Source organism: Bombus huntii, chromosome 7, assembly GCF_024542735.1.
Source record: "Bombus huntii isolate Logan2020A chromosome 7, iyBomHunt1.1, whole genome shotgun sequence".
In the NCBI taxonomy this organism is placed as follows: Eukaryota; Metazoa; Arthropoda; class Insecta; order Hymenoptera; family Apidae; genus Bombus; species Bombus huntii.
In genome coordinates this window covers 11,709,234-11,730,816 of record NC_066244.1, presented here as the reverse complement: position 1 = coordinate 11,730,816, position 21,583 = coordinate 11,709,234, and the positions used below count along the sequence as shown (strand labels likewise).

The 21,583-nt window shown below is 36.6% G+C and overlaps 1 protein-coding gene and 1 long non-coding RNA gene across 9 annotated transcripts; one reads left to right on the top strand and one right to left on the bottom strand.

The window, feature by feature from the left end:
• Positions 1-228: 228 nt before the first annotated feature.
• Positions 229-21,292, bottom strand: LOC126867309 (coronin-2B-like). Of its 8 annotated transcripts, none has more exons than XM_050621676.1 (10): positions 21,264-21,292; positions 20,894-21,007; positions 5,704-5,901; positions 4,783-4,899; positions 3,832-4,146; positions 3,513-3,737; positions 3,069-3,278; positions 2,869-2,986; positions 2,555-2,781; positions 229-2,487 (listed from the first exon to the last, which is right to left on the bottom strand). In XM_050621676.1, the coding sequence occupies exons 2-10, from the start codon at positions 20,894-20,896 to the stop codon at positions 2,293-2,295; spliced, it is 1,608 nt and encodes a 535-aa protein (XP_050477633.1). In that variant the 5' UTR covers positions 20,897-21,007; positions 21,264-21,292; the 3' UTR covers positions 229-2,292. The 8 variants fall into 8 exon arrangements, with proteins under 8 accessions (XP_050477633.1, XP_050477630.1, XP_050477632.1 ...); XM_050621673.1 differs by lacking the exons at positions 20,894-21,007; positions 21,264-21,292 and adding exons at positions 12,443-12,647; positions 18,879-19,022; XM_050621675.1 differs by lacking the exons at positions 20,894-21,007; positions 21,264-21,292 and adding exons at positions 12,443-12,524; positions 18,879-18,989.
• Positions 5,908-7,609, top strand: LOC126867379 (uncharacterized). The gene is made up of 2 exons (XR_007690227.1): positions 5,908-6,823; positions 6,942-7,609. It is a non-coding gene; the product is annotated as an uncharacterized LOC126867379 (long non-coding RNA).
• Positions 21,293-21,583: the final 291 nt, after the last annotated feature.

Here is a 21,583-nt window from a genome sequence, read left to right as displayed (position 1 = left end):
ATCCTTGATAACACAATGATTAATGATTTCTCTAACTGTACGTATGGCTGTGTTTAAAATATTAAATGTAACACAGAGGGAAATATTTCGGAATGATATTTTGTCATTATGCTACATGTATTAATGATCAGTTCTCGTAAATCGGGTTGAACATTCCTCATATGATAAAACTCACATCAGTAATGATTTTTCTTTTTGTGTTCGTATTTTGTGTCGTTCCTTTCCCTCTTCTTTTTTTTTTTTTTTTTTGTTACAATAATTGATGTGCACTGAACACAAGCATATATATTAGTTATTGTTAGAATATTCACTCGAGTTCTCTTTCTCCTTTCTTTTTCTCCTTTCTTTTTCTCCTTTCTTTTTCTCCTTTTTTTTTTTTTTTACATTTTCTTCGCTCGAAATTACAACTATATATCGTATGAAAAATACATATATATATATATGTATAAACAGTGTATATAAATCATTACTAAATCTGATCGCTACTAAGCAATAATAGAATTTCTTGTGGCTAACAATTTCTTTCCCGGTTTGTTGGTCCTAGAAATATATAATTTGACACACATATATCAGCATTATTTCGCATATACAATAATGTGAATAGAAGTGAATAAAAAGTTGCTACTGTTTTCTTCTTTCTTTTTAATTAATTAATGATCCTTGATCACTCTAGGTCCATTTGCTTTCTTTCTCTCTGATTGACAAAATTTCCTCTATGCATATACATTAAGTTCTATGTGTTTAACTGTATAAAAGAAGTGTCAGCCTAAGATTCGAAACTAATTATAGTGTACAATAAATATTGTCACTGCCATGTGTTCGCTGAAAAAGAAAACATTATATTGCCACAGGTACCATGGCAGTGAATGTGGCAGTGATCAATACACTCGATAATACAAGATAGCTTAAACGTTAATAAGCTAGATACACCGTCGTTATATTACCTTACGCATGGAAAAAAAGAAAAACGGGACGTATACGGAATAGAACACAATAGTAGTTTTAAGTTAGTTGATCGATTAATGTACAGCCATTATAATGGAATTCATAAATATAACTGACTATTAACATCGAGAAATAAACGTTAATTCAGTATAGGAAACAAATCGAACGACATAAATACGATTGTAAATATCAAGATATTAATACATAAGTTCATTTGAAGGAAATCAACAAAATAAGTATTACAGAAAATTCATCGAATCATCTCTTTTTCTCTGATTCTCGTTTCCAGGAAATCTTAATTTTAATTATTAGTCATAATTAGTCCTTGCATCTTGTGCTATTTTTCGAATCTCCGAATGATGTCCGTTTCTTTTTTATTGCGTCCATAATATCCCCTACGCAATTCCTAAATATCTCTGTATTTATCTATCACTCTATGTACGACAATTCTATATAGAACGAGTCGCATACGATAAACGTGCGTATGCACAAGACAGGTACAATTCTTCATGTACTGAACATTTAATACTTTGTCCAAGTTTTACATCTTTATATTAAGCTGATCTTTCTCCCTCGTTATGATCGCACGTATAACTTCAAATGAAAAATTAGTTGCTCAGATAGATGGAGAAATTCGTATAATAGGTGTAACGTGTGTATATCTATATCTTGATGTGCAAGCGAAAGAAACGTATTAAACTTCGTATGACAAAAAGGGAAGTACACTTGCTAAAACGTGCAAAAGTTGCATACACGAAACGTTGCATCTCGGAGAAATATCAACATTTTATATAGACAAAAACTCGTCTGTATAGTGAAGGCAATAGTGTAAATCACAATCATTTGTTCATTTTTTTTTTTTTGTTCAGTTTCTCTACAGCAGAACATGTTTCCGAACTGCGTTCTAAAAAAATTGACTAAATTATTGTTGCTTCATTGCTGCGTTTTCTTCTAACAACGGTACAAGATCGCCACACGAGAAATTGCAAAGAGAGAAGATAACGTATAGAGAAACGAGAAATGCTATAAAAAATGCATCGTATATCGTTCACAAGATACACTAGAGAGAATTACATAACTGCATTAATATGTTACTAATAGATAATCAGTGTATGTTTCCAGTTCTGAAAGTTTCTCGAACACCTTTAAATATCCTTTTTGCACCGCCTTTATTTCTTGTTTCTTTTTCTTTTTGTGCAAATTTCGTCGAAAGCTTAGACATTTAGATTGCCATGAACAATACACGTATGCGTTATTTGTTCGTTAAGTACCATGTTTCTCATACAACTAGCAACAAAGCTACAAGGAAGTTTGCTCGGCGCATACGTTGAGGATCTTCAATAAAATTTACTGACGCTGAAGCTTGCGAATTTGCTCTTCCAGCTCTTTCACGCGTAACTGACTATTCGCGAGCTGCCTTCGTACCAATCGTAACTCGTCAGTCTGACGTGCAAATGCTAATCTTAATTCCGCCTCGTTGTTAGGAATGTCTACATTCTCCAAGACCTTATTATCGTTCAATGGCGCGGAAATGATATTTTTCTGCAAAACACGTTAATTAGCCTAATCTATGAAGGAGATAAAGACTTGAAAGAAACGGTAGTTCTACCTGTAGCACAACATTGCCGAATTTTTGTTGCAACTGTTGGAACTTGGTGCTTTGATTGCTAGAAGTTTTTTGGCTTTTCTCTGACATATCGTGGAACTCGATGGGCCTGTAATCTGGTACAGTCTCGGTAGACAAAAAGGCGAATTTCTTCTTATTATTTAAATCGGTTGTCGGTGGAAGTTGCGGTGGCTTGTACACTCGTGGTTTGTGCGTGGTAATGCTACCACCTGTTAACATTTAATTTATAGAATAGAGTAACAAGTAACGGAGGAGAAAAAGATAATAAAATAAGTTGAAAAGTTCAATAGTTATACCGGTTTTCAGTGAGATTAAAATCGGTGGATTATTCATGCCACTTATCCAATCCCTGGCTGATAAAGCTGGACAAGTACCTACAGTGTCAGGATATAGATCTTCTTGAAATTGGTCGCTCTAAAAAGCGAAAGTATTTGGTAATTACACCGTGCCTAATTACACTTGTTTCGCTTAATGTTTTACATTTCTATGTATTCACCTTTCGAGGAACTATCATGGATATCGGCTCGCACATTCCTCGAGTCGCGTGCAATTTATAAAATCTAAATACTTCGCAGATGGCTGTGTTTACGCCCCTCTTTGGCATTATACCTAATCCTCTTTGGGGATTTCCAGAGATGAATTGACTGAGGTAATGCATCCAGGGTGCCTCGTTTACTACTTCATAGTATCGAATATTACCATCACCCTACGATAAGAAAAGTATAAAATGTTCATTCTCAACGTATACACTGTCGACCATGAGGATCAAGACACCTGCTATTACAGTATAAATTTCACTGTTTTTAGTTATTTTATTACAAATTTGTTGTTTCATTCAAATGGAATGAAATATCTGTTAGAATTTTCTAATAAATGTAACAAGCAGATATCTTAATACTTGTAACTGGCAATGTAACAATTTTTTAACATAATTTGTTACCTTTCCCGCCAGATACACCATGTTGGTGTCATTATCATAATATGGAAATACTACTCCACTGGAGGAATCGATAGTTTCACATATCAATGGTACGTTCAAATCATGCTGACTCCAAATAGCATACTGTCTGTCGGAGTGACGACTGAAGCCAGTCGTAAGAAGACGTCCAGAGCTACCAAGGAAAACCACTTTGCTAGCTTTTGTTCCGGCATGGCAGACTCCCTCCTGTTCAACGGACGATCAATAGAAATATTTATTCAAGTAAATTTCAAGAAAACGATAATTACAAGATATGCAAACGTGATCGGTGGATACATACGGAAACCACGATGCCAGATCTTGGCTCGAAAACCCTCAATTTTTTATCCTTGCACGTTGTCGCCAGCAAGCTACCGTCACGATTCAATGATATACTATAAATGACGTCAGGATGCCTATCGATGACACTGACAGCCTCTCCTTTATTTATGTCCCACACGATAACAAGGTGATCGAAGCCGGCGCTGAAAAGCACGTTCTCAGCAACAGGATGCCATTCTATGTACGCGACACGACGTTTGTGCCCTTGCAACTCAACTAGCCACTCGGTCAGATTTCGTGATATACCACCGTCAGGAATGTGCCACAGTTTTATCTGAAATTACGATTAACAATAAGAAGAATATCGTAAAATATAGATAGGCTGTTTACAAAATCATTAAAACGTTATATTTTTGAAATACCTAAAGAGTTATTTAGATTCGCAAAAGGCTCAAAGCAAAGGAAATTTCACAATTTCAATTTAAAAGAGTCAGAACAAACAAGATATGGATAATTTCTGAATTAAGATTGTAAACACAGATTACTAAGTAAACCCTATTTTGCTATCTTTTACGCCGTCTTTTATAGATAACAGAAACAATATATCTTGCAAGTAGTACAAAGTGTTGAGTTCTAGCTTTAAACAAAGCATCGTATCGTCTAGATGCTGAGTAGCAGACCGGAAGGTCGATGCCACACGGTCTATGATTCAGTCGCTTATGGTAGTAATTTGTCACGGCGACAGGCCACCAGTTGGCAAAGATTTCGTTTTCCATTAGAAAATTCCTACTTGGTAGAAAGCTGAATTTTACAAGAAATATCGTAACTGTACATATGTGATCTACTTCTTTATCAGTCCATACAATTTTATCTAATAGTCAATACCTAACACTGTACCAGTAATCTTTGATCAATAAATATCGCCAACTATTTTAAGCAACGGTACATAAAACTAGGAACACGATCGTACAGTGCAGTCGTCGGAACAGGAAGCGATGATGTTATCGTTAAACGGATTCCACTTGATGTCCAGAACCGGTCCAGTGTGTCCAGTCACTCTACTAGCGTTAAAATCCAGCCTACCAGTCTGAAAGATAAAAAGAGGAAACATTCAACCATAATAAGTCATTAATTAAACGATCGAACAATCTTATTCAATAAATCATTTGCATGCATCCTTATCTCTATGCGTTTCAACTTCTTCGACTATTCATCAAGAAGAACTTCGTTTTAAATAGCATTCGATATGCACGCTATTTGTATCGATGTACGCTGCATATATGTTATATACATTTATAGCTTGGTCTTAAATTTTACTTGGAAAGTTATGCTTCTAGTGTATAATCATAACAGCACTAATGAAATCTGAGAATTCAACTGGTAACTGTAATTAGACAGCGGATTTTTATGCAAATTTACATTTTTGAAAATATAATCAAACAGGTAAAACCTCGGTAGAAGATTGTTTTATCTACCAAGTGTTTTATAGAAGGCGCTATACTTTTTTCGATATTTCATATATTTCTTCGTGTTATGTGCATATTATAGAACTTTGCATTTTCCTACAAATGCATAAAAATCCGCAGTCTACACACAACGTGCTCGTAAAAGACGTCAATAGACGTTGGAATACTTTCGTGAGTAGATATATATTCCTTCCAACTTTTCTTATGTAAATTTCTCTATGAAGCGACACGTATGCTTGGTTATTATTGCTCATTTGGTAACTTGGAATTTTCCAAGGAACCCGATACTTTTGAGCGATAATATATAATTGAACATTGAATAGTATTATGAAACAGCCTCACCGATGTACGTACTATCAAGCAAAGTTAGTTCGTCTGGAAAGAACAGCGAATCGATAACTCGATAAACAAGAAAGATAACTCACGCGATCGAGCGGCAAGACTAGAAATGCTCCGCCGCCAGCCACTTCCGTTACGATGGCCAGGAACTTGGGATTCACTGCGCAGAATTGCGAGTCGTGGGCGTTCTTCGTGATCTTGATATTGTCGTAGCATTTCTCCCGTTTTGCCGGTACGCCGTACACGTGGCGAAATTTGCTGCTTCGAACGCCACGGAACCACGACTGGAAAAAATGAACGTGGAATTAGCATCAGTGGAAAGAAAAAGAAAAGAAAAAAATTAGCAGAACAGATGAAAGTTGGTGATAACGCCAGGAATTGAAATATTGTCCTGGATCTTGGATATGGTTGGAAGCGTGAAAATATTATGATGAGTTTATGAACTAAGTATCAAGGATTAGGATTATTTAGATGATACGAGTCTTTGAAGACTTAAAAATTCCAATTTTGCTGTTTTTAATGAACTCTATTTTGTCTCTGCTTCAGAATTCTTTTCTTCAACCTTCTCTTTCTTTTTCTTTTTCTTTTTTTGCAATATCGAAAGCTCTGTTTTTCCGATTACTCTTCTAATTTTCAGAAAAATATAATTCTTGCAATTAGAGAGCTCATGAGACAACGAATAAAGAAGTAAAGAGCAGAGAATCGCGAGAGCACTGTAGTGGAATATACAAAAAAACGTTGTTGAAGAGGACATTTTTAATTGCAAATCTCTCTCAGTTCTCAAGTAGAAGTACACGATGATACAACGTGTAAAGTTACTTTGCTACGTTGTTGATAGGTCGATGAACTTAAGACGAGAATAACCATCCTTCCAAGCAGATCTTGCAGCTAACCTTGAGGTGTCTGAGTGTCTTCTTCCGAGGACCAATCTCTTCAAATTTTTAACAGCCGTTTCAAACGATCTTCTTAAAATTTGTTCGAACCCGAAGCTAATTGAGGGACATAGTACAAGCAGCCGTTTGTTCGCACACAAAGAAGAGAAAAATACAGGGACCGATATACGACGTCTGTGTTCATTTAGAAGACTTCGTAATGACTTTCCAGACGTTTATGTTCAGCAGCATATTATTCCATTGGAGTTCGATTTTACTCGCAGTCTTCTCGACTGAACATGTCCGTTGTAAATGGCACGAAACAGTTGGAAAGGTCTGTGGTGTGATTTTTGATTTATAATTCAAGATTTAATCATTTGCATCGTTTGTTTCTCTTATATTCTCGATTAAAGAAGATAAAAGATTTTCTAACCGCTTTGTTCAATTTCTAGCTAATTCTTCTTGCAAAACTGAAGCTGAAGGATGGTGATCCTGATGACAATTGATGGAGGATGAAACGTTAAAGTAACTATTTATCCGCGAGTATTTTTACCGAAGATTGAGCCAAAGGAATCGCTTGTTAACCGGTTACCGCGTAAGGAGGATCGTTATTAACGGTGCAGCTGAACCAATTACTTTTGAGCAACGTGCACAGCGTTAAATGGAGATCGACACGGTCCTCTCTGATCGTTGCGGTACGTCGTTAACGTTTGCACCAACGATTACTCGCAGCAAGGTCAATAGCACGACGAGCGGAACGTGTTTATGCGTTCCTGAGACTCTCTCCGCTCAGAAACCGTGAAGAAGAAAGTTTCGTGGTCCGAATGTTCTATCAATCCATCGTTCGATGTTTCTGTTATCGTTATCGAATTCTTCGGTTCCTATCAAGTCTATGCAACAACGATTCTTAGTCTCCGAAAACAGTTTTCTTTCTAAAGTATCTTTAAATTAACTCTGAACTATTACCGTGAAGTGCTAGAAGTCCTAGAGTACTGTAGAATCACCAGTATTGTCATAATCTTGCTGTGAAATGAAATACGACTCTAAATATCTCTGTAATCTTCGATTAAGCGTTGTATAGTCATTGTAATTTGTAAGTTCAGATATAAATCTTTCTAAAGTATCTTCGAATTATCTCTGAACTATTACCATGAAGTGCTAGAAGTCCTAGAGTACTGTAGAATCACCAGTATTGTTATAATTTTGCTGTGAAATGAAATACGATTCTAACTATCTTTGTAATCTTCGATTAAGCGTTGTATAGTCATTGTAATTTGTAAGTTCAGATATAAATCTTTCGGTAGAGTATCTTCAAATTTCACCATGGAGTTAAGTTACTTTGACACGTCAGAAAGGTATTTGTCGTTTTTCATGGATTAATGAAAGATATTACGGTTCCTTTTGAGAATTCCAGGAAAGACCTGAGAAGCTATAACGTATCTCGCGAATCAAATCTATCGGTCTTTAGATTATACGTTCTTAATCTCTAGATCAATCTTGTTTTTCAGTTCCTCTTCGAATGAATAAGATTTCTTTCTCGGAAAAAAAAAGAGATTTGTCCCAAACATTCTTCTTTATTTTAGTTGAAGAAATTTCCTATTAATTCTTTAATTATTCTCTTTTCCTCATTTCTCGGAAGTAAAACAGTTTCGAAAGAATCCACTGTCATCCATGAATGAACACTAATACCATTGATCGTTAAATCTTGACCTTGAATTTATCAGCTCTTCACTTATCTCCTACGAAAGATACTGAACTTTATTAGCGAATCATTGGTATATCGACATACCGTATAGGATAACGTTATTAAATAGGATGAATTTCCAATTTCAACGTTGTTTTACCAGTAACGGAGATATCAGTCTCCACGTTAAATATATTCTGACGTTTGAATCCCGCTTGTGCCCGCATAAAATCACCGCGATGTGAAATCTTTGGAGTTGGTCGCGCGTGGTGCGCGTGGCGAGCAACGTAGCGCGGCGAGACAGAGCAAATTATGCCACTTTTTCTTGCAATGGCGAAGAAAATACTCATCGAACGAACTCGCGTTTCGGTCCCTGCGAAATTCTAACCGTAGGCCTCGATTAACGGTACGTGTTTGTGTTATTTTTTTTCCGATCACGATCGTGACGCGTACGGATCTTCTTCATAGATATGAAAGATGATAACCGAAGTATCAATAGGAATCAGTAAGTAGGAAGATGCCGATGACTATGACGAATCTCTGTCGCTTTTCGTCGTTCGTCTACGTCGCTACAATTCCGAAGTTAAAATTTCACGTCGTTTTTCAATATTTATACGCGTACGATTGTATCGTATCGAGAAGGATAAAAAGGTATTGAACGAAGAAGGATGTTCTGCAGGCTGAAGAAGAGACGAAGAGTTTAGACGATTGTATAGTACCAAGGTCAACAGAAGATCGTTTTGATAATTCTTTTGGACGTTCGGAAGGCGTGTAAGGCTACACTTTTGCGTGGGTTTACGTCATTTTTACACGCGTCATACGACGATCATGCTGCGTCAATAATAATAAAAACGTCTCTGCACCACTTTTTCTCATTTTATTGTTACGCATCAAGGCGATCGTATTTTATCGAGGGCGATCGTTTTACGAATTTAGGATTGTGGTCATCGCTTTTGATTAAGAAATTTTATGAATAAGGAATTAAGAAATCGTGAAACGTTCAAGACCTTTTATATCATACGATTTAACGATTTCTTATTTTGCTGATATAAAGTTGTATAAGCTGGTTATTGTTAGGTGTGCGTTTCACCTTTGCTTTTGAAAAACGCACTGAATCATGTTTGTTGAGTGATGGATTTGATATGATTGATAGAATAGGTGAGCGAAATCTGTAAATCAGAGTCCGATAGGAACGCGAATACTTCATAAAGAACGATTAGATGGCATCGATTATCTTCACTGATTCGCAGAATTCAAAATCACCAGGATCTTTGGATTAAAAGCCAATACAATCAAATTTGTTGGCACAATCTTCGCTTTAAGTTATCAGCTTTACAGATTAATCGTATAGAATCCAATGTATAGAATTTGTATATCATCATCGACGGAATTCTACGTTTTCTAGCTTTGGTGTGAAAAGAAGAAACGTTTCGAGAAAGCAAATGCAAGTGTAGAAGCTTCATCGTAAATTGTTTGCTCCCGAGATCGATTTTAATTAAACCCCAAACATTTGAATTTCCTCGCTTTAACTTGCAACGGCAAATATTCGAGGACAGAGTTGGGAAAAGATGAAATACGAGTTTCGAGATATTAATCGGTATCGTAAACTTCGATGAATAACGCGAACGATTGCGGAGGAAAGACGCGAACGATCGACCATATCATATGATCGTCAATGTAATTGGAAATCATTTGTCACCCGTGGTTCTGCTATTCGCGAGTAATAATTCTGCGGCACGCTAATGCCAATTAGGGTCACACGAGCGCTATACGCGCGTGCGATACTAATCGTGGTTGCCTGGTGCTATCAAAATGTTACGACTCTGCTGAAATGTTCAAAATATACAATGAAATTGCAAAATCATACACCTACGTCCATCAAACGAAACGAGATACATTATGATACAAAATTGCAATGTTTCACACGATCATGCAAATATCGTAGAGCTGCTCCATTTGTCGGAATGAAATTTTGGTTAAATCTTCAGATAAAATCTTTCGAGATAGATTTTCTTAAATAACGAATGCAACGATACTGTTGTGCAAATTACCACAGACGAAAAAGATATTGCAAGTTGTTTGATAAAATAACATGTGAAATTTTCACTGGCAAGGTTTATAGCACGACCGATCGAAGAAAGAATATCTTTGAACAGGAATTGTAGAGTATTAGCTGCGATAATTATACAGGGTGGTTGGTAATTGGCGGTACAAGCGGAAAGGGGGTGATTCTACGCGAAAAAAGAAGTGGAAAATATAGAATAAAATTTTTTTTTTAGTCTTTCCATCGAGACAACGATCTACAGTGAGATCCGTTATAACGAGACGTGATAAAATGCACGCGTACCAAGCGAAAATTCAAAGTCGATTTTTTCGAAAACAAAGCCTCAAACGAAAAAATTTATTCTATATTTTCGACTTCTTTTTCGCGTAGAATCACCCCCTTTCCGTTTCTACTACCAGTTACCAACCACCCTGTATATGCTTCTCTGACATTTTATCTTCTTTGAGTTTAGACGTGTTGCAAATCCTGGCAACCGAGTTACATAGAAACATAAATCAAGCATAATTTTCATAACGTGAATTTTTTTAAATTTCCGAACGTCGGTAAGTCCGTATGTTATTTCGATGATTCCAAAAAAGTTACAACGATTCAACGATCTGTTTGCCTTTGAACGTGGCGTTCAATTACTCTCGAAAGTTAACGTTCGAACATCTAAGAAACTATATATGAAACTATAGAAGAAATCGTCGAATTATCCTAGAAATGTTCGATCTTTATAGAATTCCGATAAATGAAGCTCTCTGATCGATAAAAGTAACTTGTATGCGCGTGAAAAATGTAAAACAGCTTCAAACAAGATGGAAAATAAAAGGAAAAAGTAATTGAACACGAGTATGTACATGTGTGTGGTGCATCGTGCGGAAAGAGTACGAAAATATCTCAATTCGTTGTGCCATTTCTTCTACAACCTTTCACTCGCAGCAGCTTCGAGAGGCTACGGTACAAAATAGAGATGAACTGTGCTGTTGGTTCGTCGTAGACGTTGCACAAATTTCGTACACTTCGTTGTACAAATTTCGTACATTTCGTTGTACAAATACGTTGAAAAAATAATCGAACGTGTTCTCGGTAGTTGGATGTCTGATAACTCTAAAGTCTAAAGTACCATTGATTGATAAGTCGTAGGCGAATTTACGAACAAGTCAATCTAGAACAGAAGACAGTTCGAATTACTTTAAATTACTTTCGTCCAAATACGAGTTCCTATTTAGTGCAATTATTTAAAGCAGATAGAACAATGCAAAAGAAAAAATATATTCATTCTAAAAAATTGTTAAATCATATCTGTTCAAATGTACGACCACTTTTATGCATCACCGTGTGCCTTTGCTCTGCTTTGGTGCTATTCATTACGCATTAGTAATTGAAGAAAAATGACAACGTTAGTAAACAACAGATCAGGTGGTACAGTAATACGACACTTGTACTCGTTTTTCATTGATCATTATGACTGAGAAGACAGCAAGAAGCTTGACATGCTAAGTTTGTAAAACTATGTTTCTTCTTTTGCGTTCTAGATTCACCTCTCGTGGTATCGACCTGCGAATAAGGGTCTCAAATAAATAGGACTTGCGTTCTTAGAGCTTCGACATGACCAGTATTATGCGAAGTTAACGTGACACGATATAGCGGTAGATACCAATGGTTCGTGTGGCTATCGTACTTTCAATGAACGATGTGTATCTTAAAAAAGATTCTTCTAAAAAAAAAAAAAAAAATTCAATAGAGATCGTAACAGATATTTAGAACTTCAAGATTCGTTAGAAAGCGAGGGAAAATTCGTTTTCTTCGTTAATTAGTATTTCACTTTCATTGATAGTTTGTCGTTTATAAATATCGCTATTTATAAGTTTTTCGCCTGAAGCAAGTATTCTGACAGGAAAGTAGTCTTTAAAGTACGAAGAGATATATTTTGAACGAAATAACTCGCGTTCTAACAAAGTATGAACACGCGAAACATCTCATTCACAGATGCAAGAAGCTGATCCAAATAGAAGATCCGATTCAGAAGGATTCAAAGGATTAATTTAAAAATTTGAATTAATAATTTAGAATCCAAAGCTTTAAATTAAAAGAATCTCAGAAGATTTGGTTCGATGCTGTAACATGTCGAACTAACATCGAACTACCGCAGAACGCTCGCGTTCACCAAGTGGAAACATAAAGAAAAGAAAGATCGATCGCGAAACACCGAAAGCACTCACCTGTTTATCGTTGGTCATTTCTGATAATAATCAGACCTCAGGCAGCCGGTACACGTGCGCGGTGAGACGATGGTCGCCGACAGTGCACAACAGGAACGTAGTAATTGAACAAGCCAGGACCCATGCATGCGAAGTGGGAGAGGATATTCAACTAGTTGGAAACTCGCGCTCGCTGTGCAAACGGCGTCAAGATTTTCTCGCTTTACTGGAAGAAACAAAAAGGGAACCACACGAGGCCCGTCTAATTACGAGATCATCGAATCAAACGCGCGAGTCGTTAAGAGGCCACCGAGTCGTAACGATGTATCTCATCTATGTACTTCTTTTCTGTAATAATTTCTTCTTCTCTTCTTTCTTCTCTTTCTCTTCTATTCGTGGTGAAATTAAATATTCGTAACATATTTCGAAGCGTGACGAAGAATCATCATGAAGAGTCGATGAGATACAATACTCAATTACTATCAAACTCAAGGCTGGTTTACGCTTGATGTATAATAATGGAACGAACGTTTTTCATTTACATTTCGACGCATTTACATCCTGATGGAACGATGGAGAATATTTCTGACCGATTAAATAACGATAGATAAAAAGGAGAATTTGTGCTCTTGCTTGATAAAACTATGCGAATAATTTCATCATGTATGGATCGAAGATCGAGAATCGATCTTTTGCATTTTTTGTTTTTTTTTTTTTTTTTTTTTTTTAATATCCTTGCACGTAAGCTTCGAGGGAAACCAAGATTCTTCCAACTATTCCTCGACTTGAAAATCACAAAACAAGTGCACAAGACGTACACGTGAACATCAGGTAATGTTGTCTCCAGTTCTCGCGTTCTTTCACGTAGATTGCCCAAATCAAATTCACTTTATGCATCCATTTTTACATTAAGCATTCGTCTCGAGTAATTTGAATTCAAGTTACTTAAGCTCAAACGAGTCGAATTTAACGAGACTTTAAGGTGACTGTAATTGAGTATTTCGCTCTATAGTCGACTGGAAGAAATTAATTCTTCCAATGAGTCACTGCAAACGAGGGAAAACAAAAGTTATGTGGATGCAGGAATAATGCAGCCTTTTCCATGTTGCGGATTCTAACTGTGTAACCGTTTGATTTTTTCACTGAAGTAATCTCTTTGTGCTGATTTAATCAAGGTTGAAGCGTGAGAAATTAATCGGTTCTTGAAGAAATGCGCTATCCTAAGAATCTCCAAGGATAAACAGTGATGTTTGATGTTGATCACGCGCAAGATGAATATTCAATGGCCGCATTAGGAACTACATAATTTCATCGCGGGAATAACTTTTCGAATTACGCCTCCGTTTGAGTCACGCTTCGAAATCAATGTCGTCTGTGCGATGTTTGGTAGGGGAAGGATGAGCCAAGGAATTGTCGACAAAGACGATCTTATGCTTTTTCACGACGCTCCTGCCGGGCTGATGCAAAAATAACGATCCTCTTCAAACCTCCATTACGCTATCGCAATTAAAAAAACTTCTAAAAAAAGACACTTGTCCCAATTTTCTAAGAATCGTACTGCGCAAGATACGCGAGTCTCGCGTTGAAACACGACGTTACGAGATAATGAAAAATAAAAGAAAATATATACCGGAAGCGATGAATGAAAAAAAAAAAAAAAAAAAGAAAGGATTGATCCTTTCGCTACGATAGTCTTGCAACTAATAAAAGCTCCAAGTTTCCGATAACATCATCATGTACACCATTTGAGTAAATTTCGATGCGATTTAAAGAACATCCGAAAGAATTGTTAATAATACGGTCGATCTTTCATTTCAATGCTACGTTAAACACTCTGAGATGTTAAAAAAGTTTCGCCTATTAGAAGAAGAGTGAGATCAGGGCATAAAAATTCGAAGACCGTAGCGAGTCTCGAGTCATTAATATGGAACAAATATTCGCACGAACATTTAGATACTTTGTATAATCAATTGAAATTATATTGCAAATATTTATGCAAATCTTATTTTCCAATTCTGTAAAATATATTTCACATTTGCTATTTTATCTCCTGATTATATCTCTGCTCGTTATTATACTTTTTTCCATATTTACATTCGTTAATGCATAAAAATCTACGACCTAATTACACTGTAATCAATATGAACGAACGCAAAAATGATTCTATACTTCAGAAAACGTGGACTTCTAACATATGATGACTCAATATTTTAAACGCGTACATTGTATATCATAGCGAAAGGATTGAAAGGATTCTATTCTTTTTCTTTTTTTTTTTTTTTTTTTTTACGAGTGAGAAACAAAGGAACAGCCGTTATTTCTGTACCAACCTAATACTTGAGCGGTCGTGGCAACAGCCTATTCTTTCCCGTACGTCTCAGCCTCGAGGAAGAAAGAAGAAGCGGTATAACAGAAGAGGAGAAAAAAAAAAAGGCACGCGTTCGTAACGTTACTCGGTCGCGGTTAATGCGCACTTCTCACGATCGTGACTTTTGAACAGGCTCGATAAGCGGTAACTACTCTCGACGATCGATGATATTCGATAGATCCGACGAATCACCCCTTTTTTTACTGCCGTTATCGTGTGGCAGTGACGCGCGCTTCGACGGCAGCCTCTGACTTCCGCTGTCCGGTTTGCTCGAGCGAGAGAAGGAGAAGAAAAGGAAAAAAGAACCGGCGACTCCCGTGGCGTAATTTCCATCCACCCGCATGTGTTTTAATCGTATTTAACTCTGCTACCATCCTCCAGCCTTTGTGTCTCGATCTTCTTTTAGTTTTAACAAACAGAAAGACTTTTGAACGAAACCCCTTTATCTTATAATGTGGAATCGCACTCGCGGTGCAATCCCACGTTAAATTCGATATAATGCGCGATTAGTTTTATCATAAAGAGTTATGAAACGAACATAGATTAAATATTGTGAATTAAATGAGATGCAGATTCTATTTGTATCGAAGTTCTATTTTAATTCCTATTTTTACTTTATGTTGAGAAGCTTTCTAAAAAGAAAATCTATGTGTATATATATATAATAGATTTGTTGAATAGAAATTGTATATAATAGTTTAATACTTTGTTTGAAACGCCATATTAAAGTAATAAATAATCAATAATAAGACAAGGGGTTAACAACGATTTTTTTTATTATTGATTATTGATTATTAGAATAGAAGAATAGGATCGGGTTCAGAATGAGCCAAAGAAGGTAGCAGTGTTAGAAGAGAATAGGTGCGTAGGTAGGTGAAAAATAAAGAGCGTCTCAAAAATCTATCGCGCGACTTGTGTTTCGCTTTTTATTTTATCACGCACGTGTATCTTTTGTTCCTTATATCTTTATCTGTTTACGTAGTTGCTTGATTGTCCTCGACTAGCGTATCTCCTTTTCATTTTTTAGATGCACACAAAAGACTCTAAGATTCGTCATTTAAGTTCCTGGAACGTTGATTCATCTATCAATATGATAGTATATTATTGTGCATAAACCTTCCCGCACATCTTTCTCTTTCCATTGCTATCTATCTTCAACCCTTCTAAATACAAACTTCTTAGAACCGTCTAAAATTGTCTCTGATTCACTGATTAGCGTCGATAATTGATTAGGGCCAATCAACGAAATAATCGTTAATAGATCATCAACTGTTATTTTATTTACTAATCGAATTCTTCTAAAAATTCTGTCGGAAAGATCTCGAATATTTTCACTATCGATCTAGTAATATTTCCAAATATTTCTGAAGCTCTTGAATTCTGTTACAATGATATAGAAAAAAAAAAGAGTATAACTATACAAATAGTAGGACAAACCTTGTCCGACCTGATCAAACGACCTGTTTCAAAATATAATTTAATTTATCGTTAAATTTATGTCAATTTTTATATTAAGAAAAATTGAGAAGTTGATTAATCGAATAGTATAAGAATTTACATAAAGTTAGATGAACGAGAGAAATAACAATGAATGTACAATTTTAAATTACATTTTGAAACCGGTCGTTTGGCTGGGCCTGGTAAGGTTAAGCGTGAATATGAGATCCGAGTTACCACGAAATAAAAAATAAATAGTACACAACATGAAAATCGACTTAACTTGCATTATGTCCCTGAGCGATTAAAATGAAAAAGACATACGCTTAGATTTGAACAATTCGCACGCATCGTGGATAGAAGAACGACGGGCAATTCGAGTGCGCAGTCACGCAACGTAGATTCATTGAGACGAGGCCCGGCGCGAAAGAAGCGACGCGTGTTATACCTACGATCGTGTCGGAGTTCCAGGCGCGCGCGTTAGATCGCGAAAGTCGCCGAGCCAGCACTGACTCCTAGCCACGGTTTTATAGCGGCCGCCAGCCGAGTATATCACGTGGCACGCGCTTGTCGGTGCGTGTTTTAATGCAGCAGCGTGACGTTTCGTACGATCGCATATGTTGTCACGCGTTGTCACTGCTCCGTTGTTCTTGCTAAACCGCTGTATGTCACTGTAGCGCGTGGGTGATTGCGAATCGAAAGAGACAGAGAGAGAGAGAGAGAGAGAGAGAAACACACAGACAGATAGACAGGAAATATAGGATGTGCTCTAAAACACTTCAAACAACTTCGAATATGTACACATAGCGAAAATGTCGAATCGCTTCTAACATTGGGAATTTGATAAATCTGAAATCTTGAGATTTTTATCCTTTGCCTTAGGATTTTTCTTTTTTAGTAGTTATTTAAATAAGTATTAGTTATCGTAATCTTCGAAACTGTATCAAATGTAAAATATTTAAATATTATATGGAATTTGTATTTATTGATCTCAGTTTGAAGAATTGAGAGAAAAGTTAGGATTCAGCCTCAACTTTGCTATGTAACCTGTTTCTTGTCAAATCGAAATCATAATTTGTATCACGGAGGTGACTATATTACGAGGCAAGGGATTAAAATTAAAGATCATGATGGATTAAATCTTTTATACATGTTATATTTTATTCTATATATGTATTAACATATATTTGATATATAGGTGAGGCAGTTGAATCTACTAACCTAACAACTTCAAGACTTACCAAGACTTTCAACAGTTTTAAGTACCGAATCACGTTCAAAGTGATTCGAACTTGCATAGTGTTTCGAAATTGACGTCATTAAGGACACACGCTGAGACGCGGGCTTAACCTAACAATAGCTATGGATCCATGCATAGAACATGCAATTAGTGTGCTATTGCATCAGATATAAGGAAAGAGCCAGGTACACTTGGTATCTGCCTGATGCACGATACTAATGGGATGCAATAAAGTCGGCGAAAGCATAAAAAAGTATAGATTTAATGGAGATAATTGGGATCAGGTGGGAATTGGGGTGGCAGATTGCGAGTTTCGATTGCGTCAGACATGTGTTTAGATGTAGCGTATAACTAATATCGTATAGAGTAGAATATTCGATCGAGAAAGTAATATCGAAAGTTTCAGTTCGATAATTTCGATGGAAAAGTTAACCTTCGAACTCTCATAGGTTAGATTATGTAGCAATACTGGAAAGTTTGTTAATTTGCTTGTGTCATAAAATAATTGAAAATTGAAGGGTTAAATTCAGTTCAAATTCGTAGGAGTATTAGTCGCAAATTCGAATTCAGAAAATCTCGATCTCGAAACTCGAAGACGCGCAATCGAATCGTTCGAACGCTCGAGTATCGATTCGATTCGATATTCGAGAACTCACAATCTGTTCTCTTTTATTTGCCGAACAAATGTTTAAATCTAATACGTTCTATTCGATTAATTATTTACGTTTCAACTTACTTGCTGAATTATTATGATCAGTTATTATAAAGTTAATGAACAACATCCTTAAAAAGTGGAACTGGCTCTTATCCCCCATCGTGAACGCTAATCAATAGCAATTTCCTTAAATCAAGTCGAACGGTAAAGTAGAACGCTTTAAATGCTTCTTGATTTACAAACAAAGGTTAACGACATACTTTATGGATTACGTGACCAGTACACAATGCTCGTTAGTACTTGTAAATCGGATCGATGCCGCTGGTATCGATAATAAACTTCATTTAAGTTAAATAGGTTTTATAATTCAAAGACACATTAGGGCCAATAATTCTAAAATAAGAAACCGCAAGCTTATGCTATTAAGCAACAAAATTTGAAGACTTTTTCTCAAAATATTGTATCGCTTGTTACATATTAATTCAAATAAATTCAAAAAATTTCTCAGAGTCATTGATAATCGACCCACTTAGTCTTACTTCAGCCACGAAAAAAACGTATCGTGTATTACGTCAGCGGCTGCTAATGTGTTAATGGTAATATAAAACCGATTATGAAAAACAGATGAAACGCTACTTAGTTGCTTTGAAGCTCAAACAAAGACGTAACAATTACACTCAACACAATTTCGGGAGCATGCATTGACATAAACTGACATAAACGGGGATAAAAAACATTTGATGCAAAAAAATCTTACTTTTCCGTTTGGCTTGTAGCACGCTCTGACGTCTACCATATTGTTCAATAAAGTATGAGTGTCATCCGCGGCGTCCAGGCCCAATTTCTCCACTAATTCCTCCCTCGTGCGTATCATTTCCCAATTCGCGATATTATATCCCATAGAAGCTTTCGTTTCGTATTGTCCACCTCCGACACCGTATCTCCAACTGACAATCTTTTTATCAACGCCTCTTCGTTCACTCGTAAGTACTTTACTACCACCTATTTACCAAGTATTTCCCAAGTCCGTTGTTATAGGCCGTCCGTCTACCTAAACGCCAAACAAGAACATTCACAGAACGTGATGGACAATTACAAACCACGTGCGAACCCTTCCGTCCTACACAAATTTCGTAATCCACTCACTGAGACCGGTCACACATGGATACGACGTATCGATTTGACGTGCGTGCAACATGTAAACACGAGAGCACGCCACTCGACCGCTCCGTCTCCGCGATACCACAAATCAAACGAATATCATACGTTCCCATTAAACCACGTTCGTTTTATACGATCAGCGAATTACACGTTCTTAGCGTATAAATGCAGAGGACTGCTGCGTCGTCGAGTACTCATTCGCTCGTGAGTAGAAAGCGCAACCTTTTTGCAGTAGTGCTTCGCTAAATGGCTACGTGTCGGCAGCTATTTGATCAGTTATCGAAAGATATTTCTAATTGTATGAAATTTTGATATCTGACACGTTGGTTTATCATACAAATATTCTATTGTTAGATGTAGCGAGGTTATAAATTAAGATTAGTAGTATCAGTGGTTTATATGAAAAATATTGAAAGACATAAAAAAAGTACTTAATGGAAGAGAAAGAAATGGAAAAGAACGTTCCAATCCCTAAAGATCTATAAATTTCTATGAAAAATTGAAAATCTCTAGTATCAACGCATTGAAGCGTTGAGTGGGTACACCGATTGATCTAGTCGCACCTAGGGCCGTATGCATCTTCCTAGTACGCAGGCACCCGTGTAAGTTTTTCGAAATTTACGAAAATTACGATTTATCATAGAATTGAAACTTTAGAACATAAATTAAAAATATATAATGTAATCGCTCTCCTTCGCAAGACGAAATTTTTTGTTAAATATACTGCAAAGGAAGAAATAGTTCTGAATTGCTATCGTACGGCCCTGGCCAAGGCTCTGAGTTCTTATCTCTCTCAAAACATCTCGGACTACTTGTTTCGATTCTTGAAACATGTAAACTTTAACACCTGACTAATTTTAAGACCTCGCTATATCTCTTCCACTGATAGTAACACCAGAAGCTCACTCCACAATGTCAAAACTGGCGGGGATAGCGACGGCCACTTAATGAAGCAAAATTCTGGTCAATTAACGCGACATTACAATACTCAATATATCCATATTTAACACATTTGTTTATAACAGACGTATATAACATTAGGGGCTCACTTCACGAACACAATTTGAAGAACTGGAGGGGATAGCGACGGACAATTGACGAAGCAAACCGCGGCCAGTTAACGCGACACTACTGTACTCGCCGACTGCGCGCCTTATTGTGTATCCTTCTCACCTCCTGGGTCTCAGAAGAAGGGGGCGATGAGCACGCTCTACAGGCTATCCAAAAAGTCGAGTAACGGCATTAATATTTATTTTCAAGCCGACAGGAACAGGTGAAAATGAATTAGTGAAAAGATCGAACGTATTTTGTTACTTTCGATTCAAGGTATACCAACTTGTATACTTTAATTTTTGTAATGTAGTAGGAAGACTTTTGTGATTCTTTTTATGTAAGTACGCGAGTTATCGGCTATCGACACTGTATACCGGTTGTATGATAATCAAATGCCTTTGTAGGTTTGTATTATCTCTTGTAGAAAATGAATTTGCTTTGCGGCAAAAGGAGAGAGCGTGTCACGGAACGGCTTTAAAGTTTGTGGTCAATGTGCACACGATCGTGTAGAAACGCAATCGGTTTAATCTGATGTAACACTTGCCAGGCGTCACTCACCATTTCATCCGTCTAACGCCGATTTACATATCGATTTTGGAGCGTGCTGCGAGCACGCCGTGATGGAAGGCGGTCCGCTCGAGAAACGGTGTACGTAAGACAGCCGAATGGTCACTGGATTTAAATAAATCGAACGATATGAATGAAAATCACATGAACATATTCTTAACTATACATTAATCAATATGCATATGTGTGAATTACAGGAAATATCGAATGTTTCACAGTTTTAAGAATAAATTTTATAAATTTTATTCACAGATTTTAGTTGAATTTAGACAAACAATTTTATAAAATATAAAGAACACTGGTAAATATTAATTGATCTTCTTCCAAACAAGAAAGCGATCTGAGAAAAAAGGAGAAAGACCTTAATCTACTCCGAAAGCTCTCTACTGCTACTTCATATTGACGTATAGCTATCGAGTTGCTATTTTACATTTATAGTCTGTCCAAGGAAAGGGGGCAGTAAACGTAAACAAAATGTGATTGCTGCGGCTGCAACTATTGGCTGACGACTAGTAATATTCGAGTGTCACTACCTCACCTCGAGTTTATTGCCTTGTCTCATTGGACAGATTATATATCCTGTCTAGCAAGTAGAGTCTGAACAGGAGAGGTAAATAAAACCACGTGATCGAACTCTAGGGGAAACAATATGGTCGAATTCGCAATCCTTATATATTATGA